Source organism: Anneissia japonica, unplaced genomic scaffold (genome assembly GCF_011630105.1).
Source record: "Anneissia japonica isolate Jap-2015-1 unplaced genomic scaffold, ASM1163010v1 scaffold3711_len311769_cov181, whole genome shotgun sequence".
Lineage (NCBI taxonomy): Eukaryota > Metazoa > Echinodermata > Crinoidea > Comatulida > Comatulidae > Anneissia > Anneissia japonica.
The window spans coordinates 52,352-70,405 of record NW_022758350.1 but is presented as its reverse complement, the minus strand read 5'-3'; the positions used below and the strand labels follow the sequence as shown (position 1 = coordinate 70,405).

At 35.6% G+C, this 18,054-nt stretch overlaps 1 protein-coding gene across 3 annotated transcripts in view; it reads right to left on the bottom strand.

Annotated features, from left to right (window-relative positions):
* The window catches only part of LOC117125252 (matrix metalloproteinase-14-like), a 25,408-nt gene extending 9,270 nt beyond the window's left edge, over window positions 1–16,138 (bottom strand). For 2 of the 3 annotated variants that reach the window (XM_033271712.1, XM_033271714.1), the window contains exons 1-3: window positions 15,765–16,138; window positions 9,017–9,207; window positions 1,749–1,974 (exon numbers count right to left, since the gene is read on the bottom strand). In XM_033271712.1, the coding sequence (XP_033127603.1) occupies window positions 1,749–1,974; window positions 9,017–9,207; window positions 15,765–15,990 (643 nt within the window). In that variant the 5' untranslated portion in view covers window positions 15,991–16,138. The remainder of the gene's footprint in view (window positions 1–1,748; window positions 1,975–9,016; window positions 9,208–15,764) is intronic. The other variant, XM_033271713.1, reaches the window with a different exon arrangement.
* Window positions 16,139–18,054: the final 1,916 nt, after the last annotated feature.

Genomic DNA, 18,054 nt, shown 5'->3' with positions numbered 1-18,054 from the left:
TTTTCTTACCTCAGCCCCAATCATGGTGGGGCTGAGGTAGTATTGACCTTCTGTAGATGTGTATAAGAGACAGGCATTGCATTATATATTTTCCAGCGTATCTAACCGTTGATTTTTAATAATGTGGCATGAAATTTGTTAGAAATTGATCGTCTCCGGTGACTGTAGATTGATCTATATAATATGAAGAATGTTATCTATAGGCATGCAGATGTACAGGACATAATAACGTTACTTTTTCAGGTTCCAAAAAAACCCAAATTAATGAAAATTTTATTATGTGTTTGAGAAATCTATTATAAGACCCTCAAAATGCTACTTTGTCGCTTTTCTCACAAACCTTCTCCAGGCCTCTGCCCCTGGACCACCTAATTTCTGAAAGTCTACTTTTAAAACCTATTATTTCACTAAAATCGTTCCTAATTATCGCGAAATGCTATAGTATGCATTACATTTTTTTGCCCGCTCTTTTACCCGTTAATTTTTAATAATGTGCTGAAATTATCAGCTCCAGTGATTACAGATTGATCCATGTCATCTGTAGCCCTACAGATGTAAAGAACATGAACAATTTCACAGTGGTGAATTCAAGGGAGAAGAGCCCCCTAAAATTATTAAAGAAAATGGAGAAAAAAGAAAAATCATAATTGAAGTTTGTCCGAGAGTGCCATTTCCGGTCATTTTGAGGTGCCATATAATCATATTACCTCAGCCCCAATCATGGTGGGGCTGAGGTAGTATTGACCTTCTGTCTCAAGTACCTCCCTTTACTCCCACCCTCTATTTCTCCTGCTTTTACTTTAGGTTCCCCTAGACAATACTCAAATGAATGAAAATTTAAATCGGGATATTACAAATTAGGGATTTTAGAAATCCATTAAAAAAGGCCCTCAAAATGCTAATTTTTCAGAGCTTCCAGAAGATTCGCCCCACCCTCAAGGGGACCTCTTGGCAATCGCCCATCGTAAGGTCCACTTCGGTTGCAAAACGCACCTCCCCATCGAAAATCCTGCCTACGACCCTGCCCTATGCTAGGCATTATAGCCCAGCTTATGTGGGCTGGGATTTGCAACAAGGTCTTGGACTAGGCCCTATACTATAGTAGGGCCTAGTTAAAAATTAGCAGACGCACTGCTGGGAAGCGTTGTTCACGGCATTGGACTGCAGCGAAAAATGATTCCCCCATCACTAATGGAACAGGCCCACGTCACGCTTGGTTGACTAGTTTTTATTTACATTTTGTGTGTCTGTGCCATAAGCAGCAAAAGTCCATGTTCTAGTGTTGTTGTAAAATGCATTTCAAATCAGGCTGGTTTTTGATTTACGTTTTGGAATAGAATTTGGAGAAGGCGTTTGCTCAAGTTAGACCTACGTTTTGAATTTGAATTACATTTTAAAGAAATTAGAACTACATTTTGGAAAATTTGAATATACGTTTTGAAAAATTAGAACTTCATTTTGGGAACCTAGATCTACATTTTGAGAAATTTACGCCTACATTTTGATAAATCAGACATTGAATTTTGCAATTACATTTTGATTTTAACATGGACTTTTGCTGCGTATGGCACCCCATACATGTACACGTTAAAGAACTTGATATAGGCCAGCTTGATTATTGATAGAATAACTGTTGATTGAATGACTGATTGATTGATTGAAAGATTGGTAATTGATTGATTGATGAAAAGGATCCACCGTATAAATGTGATCAGTGATGAGCTAAAACTGGGTGACGAGGTGTATACCTGCTGTACTGCTTTTCACAGTCCACTGGCGGGCGTCATCCAAGTGTACATCTCCCTCCAATACACCCCCTGATCCTGATTTGGGTGGATAATACGTGTGCGCAAGCGCTTTGTTTATGCCACCGAAGTCAATATCACCATGTGCCCCAGTCAAAAATGCGATGCTTATGTCAACCTCTCCGCCTGGAACTCGTACGAAAGTTATGTCAGCTGCATCAGACCACATCTAAAGTCGGAGTAAAAAATGTGCTCATCACGGTAAATGTAATACGACATATCTATAAAGGTCACGTGGTTTCTCAAACTGGAGGTTGGAGTTTCAATCCCTCGCTGTGCATTTCGCTTGTGTCCTTGAGCAAGGCATTTTATCTACGTTGCTACTCTTGCACCCGGGATTATAAATGGGTACCTGGTGGGGTTGCCTGCTCTGCAAGATGGCAACGACAAGATGGCAAAAAAAGACCAGGGAAAACCTTACAGCGCTTCGTATCTGTAAATAAGAGACGGGCTATATAAATGACCAAATTAGATTATATTAGATTTATTCTCATTCTCCAATCAAACAGCAAGTTAACTACCCCAGTCAAGATTCAATTCAATTCAATTCAATTCTATCTATATTGTCAAACATAGTAAAATGTACAGTTGTTTGTTCACAGATTAAAAATAAAAAAAAAACTTATTGATCACAATCACATCATTAAAACATCACATCATAAAATGTTAAGATATAAAGGTAAAGGTTAAAGCTGTGAAAATGATTATAAGGAGTTATACCATGTGCTCTAAATAAAAACTCAATTTTGGAACTTATGAGAGGGCAATTGGTTGTATACTTGAAAAAAAATTATCATGAAATTTGAAGATTTGTTGTTGTTATTTTAAAGATGAGTTATTAGACCAAATCCTCTGGGGCTAACTTCAAACTCGTATAGGGTCTACATTTAGAATTTAATTTCTAAGCTGTGCCTAGTTTTCTCTCAACAGACCTGAAAGGAGTAGATTTAGGTGCCTAATTTTATTTGGGTTAGGCCTGTGTTGAGGTATTTTCCTGAAAAACCATTTTTAGGCCAGTATGTAAATTTTCGAGTTTTTAAACATTATCGTTTTATTACTTTATGGTGCATGTTTAACCAAAAACCAAAGTTGAGTTTTGAGACTAACACATTAGGGTAAACTATGAGATAAATACTTCTAGGCTAGGTTGTTTCATTTTTTACTGACACCCAAATGTAGCCCTGTCATTGGTGTCGGGGATGGTTGCATTAGGTGATTCAACCAACCCCTCTAGGCCTAGGACTATATATTAGCATACAGATAACCTCAAGGCCTGAGCCCAGACCTTCTATCAGGCTAGATATAAACTAGACAGTTGTCTTGTTATTATCGTTGTAATTTTATGCAAATTCGCGTATAATTATTATTAACCAATAATAATATATTTTATTAAATGTATTTCTTCACACACCCCATAAAATATATAATATATAGGCCTAGGGCCTAATTATTATAGAATAGAGAGCCTCCATACAAATAATTGCTAGTGCTTGCCCTCGGGCTAGGCAGCATTATTATATCAAAATACGATTTTTTTTTTAAATTAATAAAAGGTTGATAGACCTATAGAAGAACTTTTTTTTTGTATTTTTATTTATTTACTAAATTACTTACATAGTTTTTTGAATGTAAAAATTGCAATGTATAATATAAATAATTGCTATTGCTATTTCAGAAAATGTACAGTTTACAATCAGGGTTTCTGATCCTGCCGAGAAACCCTAACAGAAAGATAGAAAGATAGACAGATGGAACACCTTGAAACCGGGAGCAAGAATATTGTTATTAGATGTGTGTCTAAAATGTTTTAAAGAGACAGACTGAAGTGGAAACTTAAAACTACTGAGGAGGTCGGTTTAAATATAAATTAATCAGGCACAAGAGTGATATGCCATAGCCTTAACCGGTATACAGTATATATTTAGTCATTCTTACTACAAGTATTAAATATGTATTTATAAACATTTTAATGTATGAATGTGTTGTCTAACTGTAACAAATCAAATGAAATAAGAGTTATTATATTATACTGGTACATGCAATTAATACAAAGAAAGTAAAAAATATATCCTTGCTGCTATTTTTATATGTACTTTGTAATATATATATATATATTAATGGATTTTTCCAATTTTTTATTGAAATTTTGGTTGAATATAAATGTCTGAATGTTCTTTAGTATTGTAAATAAACACTGTGATTGTATTATTAGAAATTTATTTGTATTTGTTATCTTTTCACACAGTGATTCAACCTACCCCTCTATGTGATTCAACCAATATCGGTGGGGAAGGTTGAATCACCCGACCATTGTTTTTAAAATGCTAAGGCTGTCTCTTATACACATCTAGATGTGTATAAGAGACAGTATATATATTGACAAAAATCAGGTTTCGCAAATTGTCTAGTACTGTAATGTGCAATAAACAAAAGTTCGGCCCTACATGTAAAAAAACCTTAATTACGTTTTAAAAGGATAGTTACAAATAAAGATTCTACAAACATATTTATGCCTAACTAATTTACATCACAAAACAAACTAAGCCGCTGAAACGTTGGCTAGTTGACGTTGAACCTGCCTGAAAGTAGCCTACAAATGTGTAATTATCTCTTCAATCTAATATTAAGGTTATATTATACCTCGCGTCAAGTGAATTGTTTGCTCATAGGATGTTGCAGAGTTGAGCATCTTGCAACAATCAATAATTTTGTATTGTTACTGTTAGCTATCATGTGTTTTCTTGTTTTATATTTTTGTCCATATTTCAAATATAGTAATTTCAGACCAACGGACCTTCGGACCAAAGGCCCTTCGGACTAAAGACCCTTCGGAACAATGCACTGACCCCGAGCAGTAGATGTTGATTGACGTCTGTATACGCGCGTCTGTAAAGTTTTCTTGAAACTTATTCTCGAGTATGAAGAAAAAATAATCGAATAGCCCACCTTGCGTGATTCGGTGTTCAGACATGGAGCGACGCTCTAGTTTTCTTTATGAAGATGTTTTTGTAAGTGTAACTGATTGACTTACAGTAAACCTTCAAACTAGCGTAAAATAACCACATTTAAATTTAATCTAATTTAACAAAAACAATAAGATACTTAATAAGGCCATTTATTAAAATAAATTCTCTGAAGGTAAACTACAGAATTTACAGTACACTGTAGTTAATATAGTATAATACATACTCCAAGTATCGAAATGCACGCCATCGCGTCGGGATTCAATATTTCCACATTAATTATGTCATCATCAGGAGTGATGATTCCTGATGATAACATAGGCCTAATTAATGTCGAAATATTGAATCACGGTGGCGTGCATTTCGATACTTGGAGTATGTATTTTACCATCTTATCTGAGATTAATCAGTGGACTTTTTCGGTTTCTGTAGTTAATGTGTTATAAGTTGTAAAATTGCATTGAATAAAAAAAAATATTTCGAATAAAAAAATCTTTCGCTTGACATTAGGAATTAGTCATTTGTGAAACAAAACGATAGGCTATATAAAGGGGACCCCAGTCAACACGGGCCCCAACCTCCTATTTTTTTTAATTATGAAAAAAAAAAATGGAGAAAGCAGTCAAAATTTTATTCAACTCTTAGTCTGAAAGTGCTATTTCCGGCCACCTAGAGGTGGTGCCATAATCATAATTTTTTTCTTACCGCAACCCTTACCTTTGTGGGGATGAGGTGGGTGAACACTCAATTTGCGCAAGCCCCTCCTGGGTTCCCTCTATTTTGACTTCCTGGATCCGTAACAGTTGGAGAGTCACGCCAAAATTGATCCGGGGCAAAAACGGTCCGGCGGACAGATTTTGGCCGCCAAAGTCGGTCCGCTGGACTATTTTGGCCTCTAAAACTTGGTCCACCCGGTTGATTTTAGCCGCTAAAATTGGTACCCATTTGATAAAATTGATCCGTCGGCCTGTCCGCTTGTAACGCGTCTGCTGCCCGTAGGTATGGTTGTTTCTCCCGTGGAGTAGAGGGAAGTAATTTATGCTTTTTAGATTACACTTGAAAAATCTTTTGCAGTTACAGAATGATTCGTATTAAGCTTTTGTGGACGTGTTTTACCAAACCATGGAGAAAATATTATTATCCTAGGCCTTGTCGACACACAGCATGCATCATTTTCGGTGGCCGTGCTTGGCCTAGGTTTGGGACTAAAATGAAATTTAAATTGTGGACTGCATTTGGCAGGTAATTTTAAAGCTAAAATCGGTCCGGCGAAATTGTTCAAACTTTCTTTTTGTAAAAAGAACAGAAAATTATATTCAAATTTTAAGTCTAATAGTGCAATTTCCGGCGATCTAGAGGTGCCATAATCACAAATTTTCTTAGCTTAGCCCCAACCATTATAGTGGGGCTGAGGTGATATACAGATCCTCCATCTGTGAAAGTACCCCCTCCAGGTTCCCCTCTATTTTGAATTTCTGGTTCCGCCACAGGAAATTAAAATATTTGAAGTCGTATTACAGTACAGTAGCTTGATATAGGCCTATGCCTATATAAAATAACTAATAATATTCACCAAACTTCGTTAAATACCGGAAGCTTCCAGGGGTCGCACGGGGGCCTTTGGGGCTCCCTGGCCGCAGCCTAGGTTCTCGCTTCGCTCGCATACTGGACCATATGAAATGTCCCCTCCCCTACTTTCAAAAGCGTTCCGCCGCCGTTGGAGATCTACAGCTTCCTGTAGACAAGCGTCATTAATTATTACTATGAAGAGGATCGGACCCAATTTTATACCCTGAGGGATCCCACAAGTACCCGTGTTTAAAGATGAGTGTATTATGTAATTTAGTATGAGTTCTGTCTTTAAGGAAGCTGCTGAGATTGGCATAAGTACCAGGTTAACAGTAGCTAGACTTCTATGAAAAAAAAAAAATCTAACATTTCAATAAGATAATGGGCTGTCAAAGATCCACGCATATTGACAAATTGTTGGTTATCAATATTACATTAAATATCTTCCATTATCCAATCACCTATAAAAAATTGAAAAACTCGCAAAAATTGGTGTGCGAGAAATGGGCCGCATCTCATTAAATCGGTCGAATTCTGCACTTTGGTATTGGGACAATTGTGGCGGTTTTCCAGCAGCTAGGAAATTTTCCTTGCTGTAGGCGGTATTCATCATGATACATAACGGTTGGGACAATTCACATGCAAATTTCCTAATAAGCCTAACAGGACGTACATCAGATGGGTGACATCCAATGGCGGACCGTAGGGTAAATTGCAGGGTATGCTATGTATTGAAATATCTAGGATGTGCGAGGGTCGCGCACGCCCCTTCCCCCTGATAACCGCCCACAAATCACGCTCAAGTAGTTAAAAATCACCTAAAATCACATTATTTTGCGAGTTAGCCCCTTACCTAATCACCGATCCCCACTTTAAATTCCCAACACATCAGCTCCCTGTTCCATTTCAAGACTCCTACGCCACTGATGCTAGGGCCTGCTAGTAGGACAAGTTTGTAAGCCTACTACTATAGAGGATCAGATTGCGCTAGCCAAAATACAAATGATATGATATTTTTAATACCGCCATGGTTGTAGTATCTTTCAAAATAATTCCTATTCCTCTATTTTAACATATTTCAATTTAAATAATAATAATTCAAAGTTTCTTCTATACCGGTTATATGCATGCAGATTTATTTAAACTTTAATCATTGAGAAGAAAAGCATGCGCACATACTCTTGGAAGCATTGCTTCCTTTCCAGAGTTAAATTGGCTATTTTGACGCCACCACACGGTTGTCACAGTAGCAAATTTAAGTGTTGTAGGGTATGCTCTAACTTCCATTGACTCACTGAATACGTGATTGGTTGATATTGAAAACCAGCCATGCGGAAATTCTAAGCAGCTGAGAGTACGATGCGATAGGTCAGAATGTGACTTATCCTAGATACTAAAGTAGGCCAAACATTGAAAAACTTTGCTTTTCCAATAAACTACAGCAATCCACTCGAAAAAATTAAGGTTTATATAGAAGATTGTGGCTAAGAAATGCTAAATCAAACGCAGAAACTGTACTACTATATTTTCTTATTTGTTTTTTTTTTTGTTTTTATTTTTTCTTATTAGTATACACTGCATACCTTGCTTGCTTTGACGGTCCGCCACTGGTGACATCTTTTACAAGGATCCAGGTGCTAAAGTTTCTTAGTTACTTAACCTATGTAAATGGGACACTTTTAGAAGCTGACAGATACCCAGGTAGGTAATTATAATAAAGATATCTTCTAAACGTTGACATACACTGGCGAAATGATTATTGAGATCTTCAACCACACTTATCCCTTTTATTTAGGGTAACCTGTTATTTCTTTCATTCCTGATGATGACATAATTAATGTCGAAATATTGAATCCCAACACGATGGCGTGTATTTCAATACTTGGAGTATGTATTATACTTTCTTATCTGAGATTAATCAGTGGACCTTTTGGTCTGTTATTTCTTTTTTCCTAAATTATATAGATTCTTCATTCTACGATGCCATAAGTCCGCTTGGTGTCACTTTAACTGTTCAATTGTGTTTATAAAAGGTTTTTTTTCAAACAACATTTCTTCCCTTTTTAAAGGCCTGTCACATTTCCTCACCAATTGCCGTAATTTATTGTTGAACCACGGTTTTTCCGATTCATTCTTTTTAATGGTTATCTCCGGAAAATGTAATTCATATGCATTACGAAGTCGGGAAATAAATTCTTCAGTAATTAGATCTACATAATTATAAAGACACCAGTTATATTGGGCAATCCATCTCCCAAATTCTAATACATTAGATTCATTAAACGGTCTCACAATCTTAGTAAGTCTATGGGATTTTGGAAGAATTAATATTAATTGATTTGTGATCACTTTTCCCGATATTGGCAATTGGTGCGGTCTCTGTGAAAAAGGATGATTAATAAAGCTCTATCTAGAAATGCATTGTCTCTTGTTGGGAACTCAGCGATTTGCTTGAAGTCAAGTTTAGTTTAGTAGTGTCTATACGATTATCGTGACCATATTTAGGCATGTCACTTTTTGATAGCCTGAACAGAGCTTTATGAAGGATTATCACTTTGTAAAGTGATTAAGTTTTTTTATTGCCGTATCCTTTGCATTGAGCTTAAAAATGAAATAAATAAAATCTGTATGTTTTTATCGTCAGCCTTTCCCCAACTCAATATTTGAGTATATGCTTACCTTCAAGGCTTCTTCGGCTGTTTTATCAACCTCACTTTTTGAAAGCCATTTGGAATAACTGGTTATGTCCCACGTGACCACGTGGGAATCCCATCCATGTATAACAGGAATCGAGCGTCTCTTACGATTGGTTTCAGCATCTCTGCAAGGTGATTCTTCCATTTGTTTCAACGTTTCTTCTGTCAAAATTCCTTTACAAGAAAAGAAGTAATGTTAATTAACAGTTGTTTGAAATTAAAACCTCGATTTGAATTGGAATTCTCATGTCCGATACGTACGCATTTTGGTGTGGTAAGTTTGTACCACTTACCACACTGTAGTATTGACATGAAGAGGGGACTGATAGGGATAAAGGATTAAGTGAGGGCGTTAATATGACGTCAACTCCAACGGCCGATCCGAAGAGCAGGCTCGAGGCATGTCTATCTGCTGAAAACACTCAGTTTAAAACATATTTTAATAGTCCAAGAGTACCATTTCCGGGCATCCAGAGGTGTCTATTTTAAAAATTTAATGTGGGCCATTTTAAGGGATATTGGACTCTTCGTCGGGAAATTTCCACAATGGCACTGTTTTTAATTAGCCTACTTAGTACTTGAGTCGATTTCTCTGCTTGGATCTAGTGGTACGGAGAAGAACCTGGGGTGCAAGTTTTTTTTCTATTCTCCCCACACTTCCCCCATATATGCTTCTGTATTCCCTCATTTTTTTAAAACAAGGCCTATCATGATGTTGAAAAACAAAGGGAACATTTTAATAGGACCTGCTATTAGGAATACTAATGGAATTGGTGGCGTTGTCATATGATAGTACACAATTACGGCCCGCCACTGGTTTCAACAGTTTAAAACTGGCAACGAGCTTAAAAAGGTTGAATACCCGGGACCTACTGTGTTTGATTTTGGTCGTGAGAAAATATAAAAATTAACGAATGACTTACGGTACCACACAGTGAAGAAAATTAATTTTAATTGAAAACTCTAACCTAGACTCTGATATTGAGTTGGTTATAATAATGCTTAGAATTACTGTATAAATATTTTCAGTTCAATATCAGTATATTGAAATAATTATTGTTCAATATTTAAATATTAAAATTCACGTGCTTCGATACAATAAATATTATATTTGGTAATCAATAATTGAAGTTTTCTGATCCTACACATACGACTACCAGATATTAACGATTGAGCCAGATGGCAATAATATCGGTGTCACAGATGATCCCCCCCCCCCGCCGTAAATATGGCCTGAGAACGTAACGTACATTCATGAATTCTTCGATGCTTTTCATTGAGGGGGAATATCTCATTGAGGCTTCAAATTTTTAGACATTCTTAATGGTTTTACACTTGGCTAGGTCTAGTAATTGTTTTAGCAGCTGTAGGGAAAGAGAGGAGGTCGAGCTCCCTCTTTGTTACCCCTAGTAAAAAAAAAACCTTTAGAAATTTTCCCTTAATTTCTACTGTGTTTTTTTTTATCACAGTTTTTCTTTATTACTATCAAACCTATTGACAACAGTGCCATGCAATCTATCTTTGGTTTTTAGTAAATACTTTACCTTTATGTACTAAGTTAAAATCTAACGTTATAGGCGAGATTCAATATGTTCAAACGTGCTGTGGCCTGTTCGGCCTCCAGCCAGTTATTTTGGAAGTAGGCTTACATCAAAAAGATGTAGATTAATTATTTACTTTAGTAATAGTATTGACGTAAAAAGTTTGCATACATATGAAAAATGTGATAGAGCGATATTGTTTAGATCGAATTAACATTTTCTTTAGTATATGCAGTCAGAAATACGGAAATGTTTTCTTTTAAATAACGTGTTAAAACGGAGTGAGTACATCCATGAAGGCAATCAATCCCCGTTCTCTTCCCCGGTTTAATTAGTGCGCATACTCTACCTCTTCTGGGTCAATTTGAGCATTCAAGTATATGTTACTGTATGACTTACCATACATAAAAGTATGGTCGTATTCGTTATTGGAATTATCAAGATTTAGCAATAACTGTTCAAAGAAGTATCACCGATCTATAATTATCAATCGAACGTTTTTCAATAAAATTGTTCTTGTACTCCAAATATTATGTTGCTGATTCATGTTTTATGAACTATATTTTCTCAACCTTTCTGAAGGATTTCAGTTATGTGTACCAGTCGGCCCATAGCACTGAAACTGCTCTTCTGCGAGTTAAAAATGACATCGTAAATGAATTGGGTGATGGTAGCGTTAGTCTAGTAGGAATGAGGATTCCAATGAACCCCCAGGATATATTTTTTAAGTAACATTTTTGTAATCCTCAAAGTATCTCATGAACGAATTTTGATGTTCCCATCGAAAAAAATTGTACTATGAGGTCGTTTGGTGGCCATTTGGCGGCCATCTTGGATTTTGAATGAAAATCAATTATTTCATTAATTTATTAATTGAAAATCATATAAAATCAAATTAACCCCTAAATGTATATAGTAAGCTGTGTCTATGTTCTTAATACAAAACATTGACCTCGCATTTACATTTGGCGGCCATATTGCGGCCTTCTTGGATTTTGAATGAAAATCAATTATTTGCATAACTTATTAACTAAAAATCATATAAAATCAAATGAACCTCAAAACGTATGTAGTAAGCAGTGTTTATGTTCTCAATACAAAAAATTGACTTCTCAATACATTTGGCGCCATATTGGCGGCCATATTGGATTGTCAATGGAAATCATTATTTTTGTATAATTTATTAACTAAAAATAATATAAAATCAAATGAACCTCTAAATATATAGGCCTATGGTATAAACAATTTTTATTTTCTCAATACAAAACATTGACTTTGCACTACATTTGGTGGCCTAGCCATTTTGGTAGCTATATTGGCGGCCACATTAGCGGCCATAATTGGCTTTTAAATGAAAATTGATTATCCGTATAACATTATACAAACAAAAAAAATAACCATTTTTTCAGAGTAATGTTGTCATTGGGAGTTAATTGATGTCCATGACGTATCATTTAAGCAGGTTTGATACATTGAAATTACAAAAATATGAGAAGTTCACTTTATTTACACTCAAAATTTAATACAAAACGCTCTGATCCTGGTGAAAAAGCACTTTTTAATGGTATAGGCCTAATGTATGGTATATATATTTAAAAAAAATAATTATGTCGAACCACGGTACAAACTAAAAACTAATGGTCAAACTCAATGACCATGATTTTCTCTGGCCAATGTGATTCAAGCTCCCTGTTCACAAATGCTATCCACACCAATGAACACCAGTCAGATGCAATGTTTAGTTTCACAATAAATTTTATTATTGTACTACACATGCCGTTACATCCAATGAGTCTTTTTAGTGGATGTTTTTTCAAGAAAATCCCTTATAAAATCATGTAATTCTTTAATATGACTCTAATTAATGAAGGGCCCGCTCTACACATACATTAATATGGAGGTTATGCATTCACTGTTGTTTGTCTGCCATTTAGTAAGATCACAGAAAACGGATCATCATAAAATTTACCAGAGTTGTATATAATAATCTAAGAAAGATCACAAGGCTTGTTGCAAAAGAATATGAAGTAACCAAGCCGATGGTTCACAGGTTGAAAGTTGGGATATAAGTTGTGGGTGTTTTATTGCAGCCACAAAGTTTAAAAGTATTGAGAACACACTTCTGACCAATCTCCATGGTGGCATCCTCTCACTGCTTCCATAGATCCTTAATGACACCAAATCCTGGAACAAGTTATTTCTCTTTGCTGCTACCAATATGCAAGTAACCAGACATGATACTCTCGAATGCACTTTGTTACACTGTTCAGTGTGGGAAGATTCAATACAGCTCCCTCAGAAAATTTGTGCCCAGCACAACCTGATCTGGTGCCAGGGTCACGATCATTTCCTCTTTCAAGGGGATATGATCGTGACCCTGGCACGATCATATCCCCTTTCAAGGAGCACATTTTGCTTCGTTTGTAGACAAGAAGCGTCCAGAGCTCAAACCCGGGTTTAACCTCTTGTACCTTGATTCCACCAGCATTGTTCAACACAGTTTGAACCATGAATATATGTCATAATTTTGTTCAGATTGTCCCATTCAAGATGAAATATGCTGTTGAGCTGAGGAGTGAGGGAAGTGGATACATCGTCAAGAGCTGATAATGAATCTGTTTAAAATTATGACATTCATTCATTCATGGTTCAAAAGTGTTGAACAGTGCTGGAATCATGGTACAGGAGGTGAAACCCAAGTTTGGAGCCAGTAACTATGATAAAATGCTCCGGACGCTAAATATCTACGCATGAAGCAAGATGTACTCATGGGAGTGGATATGGCCAAGATCCTGGCATCAGTTTATATATGGTCATGTTGGGAGCTGCATTCATTCTGAATTCTGAATCAAATTGTAGAGTGCACCCGAGAGTATCATATCTTGTTACTGGCACGTGCAGTGGTGAGTGTAGAGAAATAAATTGTTCCAGGATTTGGTGGTTTTGTCTCAAGTACTGGTGAAAAAGTCTTTCCAAAACTCAACTATTTTACCCCTTTCAACCAGCCATTCACAAATTATTCAGTCATAGGAAACCACCATCCATGGAGATTTGACAGGAGTATGTTCTCAAAACTTATGAGGATGGTGGCTGCATAGAAGGCCTCCCCCTAATTTCCAAGCAGAGACAACCTATGTCCGAACTAACTTCAAATGAATATAAATATTCTAATGCCCCAAGCCTAGTGATGGTGGAAAAGGGTGGTCGGGTCGACCTATCCTTCCACCTTTACCGAACTACTGTTAAGTTATAATGAGGAGGAAGAAGAAAAACAATCAATTACAGGCTGGACGATCACTAGATATTCAATTATTTTCTTGTATGCTCGGATGTAAAAGATCAAATTTCCATGACCATGACCTTTTCTTCCAAAAATATTATCACTTTCTTTAGCGTGTAGTGTGTTCAGTTATTCCAAATAACACTTATAGTAATAACACCATAAATGTTTTAAAGAACTGGTTTGCTATGTTCGGCATACCGATTCTTTCAGATAATGGACCACAATTCCGATCAGAAGAGTTTTAATTATTTCTTACAGTACTCGAAATGGTATTCAGCATACATTTTTTGCTCCATATTATCCAGCATCTAATGGTGCAGCGTTCAAATTTGTAAGAAAGCACTAAAGAAGTACCTGATTGAAAGGTTACAGGGAGGAGGAGGAGGAGAGAGGGTCTCTTTTAATGTTTAGACTTCTTAACTTTCTGTTGTCATATGGAGTCACACTGCAGACTATGACAGGGGAATCATCTTATGATAAGTCGTTTAGGCATGCCCCCCAGAATAAGGTTTGTCTTATTAAACCCTAAGGCATATGAAACAAGTGGTCACTGCCAGCAAGGTAGAGCAGTTGAGAAAATTTGACGTGGGTGAACATGTTGAAGTAAAACTCAATAGAGGTGGGTTAATTAAGCATGTAAATGGATGTGTAATTAAGAGGGTGGTAGAAAACCCCAGAGTGAGTAAACCTGGTTGACAAAGGTCAAATAGTCCTACCAGCTCAGAAAAACCCTTATTGCGAAGATCCTCCCGAATAGATACGGCCCAGACCGTTCAAATTTGTAGTTCAAATTTGTAGTTCAAAGTTAGTTGGGGAGAGTGTAGTGCACTGCACTCTCAATCAATTCCTAATGACAGCATTACTCTAAAAACATTGGCTATTTATTTTTTGTATGATATATAGGTCAAATGTTATACAATCAATTTTTATTGAACATTCAAAGTGGCCACCAATATGGCCGCCAAACGTATTGCTAAGATGTTTTGTATTTAGAATACAAAACACTGCTTACTGTATACATTTGATTTTATGTAATTTTAGTTTGAATTAATGATTTTTTTTAAAAACCAAAATGGCCACAAAAATGGCGGCCAAATGAATTAGGAAGTCAAGGTTTTGTATTGAGAACTTAAACACTGCTTACTATATACATTTAGAGGTTCACTTGATTTTATATGATTTTTAGTTAATAAATTATTTAAATTAATAATTTTCATTGAAAATCCAAGATGGCCACCATAATGGCTGCCGATATGGCCGCCAAATGTTTTGGGAAGTCAGTGTTTTGTATTTGGAACATAAACACTACTTGCAATATAAATTTAAAGGTTTACTTGATTTAATATGATTTTTAGTTATTAAAATAGACAAATTAATGATTTTCATTGAAAATCCAATATGGCCGCCAATATTGCCGCCAAATGTATTGTGAAGTCAATTTTTTTGTATTAAGTACATAAAAACTGCTTACTATATACACGTAGAGGTTCATTTGATTTTATAAGATGTTTAGTCAATTAATTATAACAATTAATGAGTTTCGTTAAAAATCCAAGATGGCCGACAAAATGGCCACCAAACAACCCCATGGGACATTTTTTTTTCGATGGGAACATCAAATTTCTCTTATGAGACACTTTGAGGATTACAAAAATGTTGGTTAAAAAATATATCCTGGGGGTGCATGGGAACCCCCTGTTCCTACCCGACTACCTATTAATGCAGAAAATATACAAAAAATTGAAATGAATTGGGAAATAATGAAATGAAATTTTAATGTACTTGCGACTATGAAGAAAATTTAATGGATTACGTGACTAAGTAATTTGTTGATTGATTGATTAACTGATTGATTGATTTAATTAACTACCTATTTATATGCCTATTCGAAAATCTAGCTGACTTACCGGTACCTTTTGCGGGATCAAGCCCAGCATACTCTTGAAAGTTAAGGAGAGCCTGTTTGATAGCATCATCGTTGAAATGTTGATCCTCTTCTGCGACTTTTGCCAGGTATCCGCACACTTGGAGATAGTGCTCGGCCTGTTGAATTTGGTTTGTTAACGGGGCGGCGTTAATTGTACCGGCTAAAGCCAGCAACACGAATAAACAACTGGCATAAGTGTAGCTCATGATTGATAACGTTATAACTAATAGTAATACGTTCAGATTAAAAAATATAACAGAGATGTTTTCCTTTGATATTTTTTCTTGCAGTATCACTTGATGGCTTTTTTCGATAGTCGTTATGATCGCTTCTGTTTCAAATCGAAATGCCGAATAAACGGAGGGGCACTTTATTTATAGACAGACCATTACACACATGACCGGTTAGGCAGAAAACACATTTCCGATTAATATTAACTGGAGTAGAAATAACTTATTACGTTTGTTGACTTCACAGTGACCGGATTCTGAATACAATACTGTTCTAGGTAAATCAAGTTCCAAATAATACACTAGCACCTGTTGCCATAAAAGGAAACATCAATTTTTAAATCATAGTCATTGTTTCTTGAATTTGTAAAACTGTACGAAGTTGAGTCATGATTATGTAGCGGCAATTGTTATATGTATGAATATAATTTATAAATAGGCCTACGTTTTTTATTTGAGTAATATGGAAAAGTCGTGGGGAACAGGGTACACATTCCACAAGAAAGGTTTACGACCCCAGGTACCTCCACTCACTCAAAACTCTTGCCTTATGCGATCCATAGACATTGTTCCAATGACTGGGATCGCATAATTATAATTATAACTATAACTATATTTATTCATTTTTTTATTTAGAACTTCACATTTATATCAGTGGCACTCTGATATAAATATATTTATTATTATTATTATTATTATTATTATTATTATTATTATATTATTATTATTAATATTACTACTACTTTTTTCATTATTACTATCATTATTTTTATTTTTGCTTTAAATAGGCGATATAAAATGTGTTATATTTATTATTATTATTATGCCTATTGTTTTTATTATTATTAGGCCTGTTTTTATCTTTATTATTAGGCCTAAAGTTTTTAACTTTATCAACACATTTTTCAGCGCCTACCTCTTTCATCATATAATTATCCCATTTAGTTTTATACAGAGGTGCATTATAATTGGAAAACCTATCAAATAAATACAGTACTGTATACTGTAAGAATGCACGTTTAGCGACTTAACTCTGTAATCTATAAATAAATGATAATGACTAACCATGTATGATGCCTCAGTGATTTTCAATGTTTAGAGTTACTATAGTGTACTTCGATGCACCACTGATTCTTATCAGTAAACATTTGACGAGAAGTGACTGCATTGTATAAACAGGATATTTAGTAATAGAGTAATGAACACTTTCGAAAAACGCAGTAATGGGGTTTCCCTTGTATTCTCGGACACTGGTAAAATGATGAAAAAGATCAATCCTTGGTCATTATCATCATCATTATCAAAATCATTACCATTTTTACCACCATTATTCCTATAACAATATCAATAATATTATCACTTTTCCCCAAAAATATGACCATCGTATAAGATCTCTTGATAAATATATATCCCATCAGAATATAATAATAATTATTATTAATATTACAACAGGGATCAATTAAAGTAGGCCTATGATCTATAATCAGTGCCGTAACACCTATGCGCTCTATTGCGGCGGGCCGCATGGGGCACTAAACATTGAGTCCTCGATCCAACACCCTGACCCAAAAAAGTTTTTTTGATACATAAAACAGCATAATGTGTTTCTGGCATCGAATGTAGGACACATAATATATCCAGTGACAGATTAAAGGGGGTGGCACGCGGTATGGTTTTGTAGTCCCGGGCTAGGATGAATCATTGGGAGGGGCCCGAAGGCGATGACCCTGGAATACACCTGATCTAGGCCCAGACTCGATTTTTGTTTAGATTTCAAATGAACCAACCATTCAATGGGGGAATTGCTAAGCATCTTCTAGTGCTGCGTATTAATAGTCTAAGATGTTCTAATGGCTAAGCATAGAGTAGATAAGTTGATATGTTTTTTGTTTTTGTTTTTTTTAGGCTTCAGTGTGTTGGCGCTTATATAGAAATAGAGCTTAAGTGTAAGATCTTGTACTGTTAAATTGTGTTTTCTCATGATTCTAGAGCATAAGCAATATATCATGGGTGAAAGAAAGCAACACCCAATTCAACATT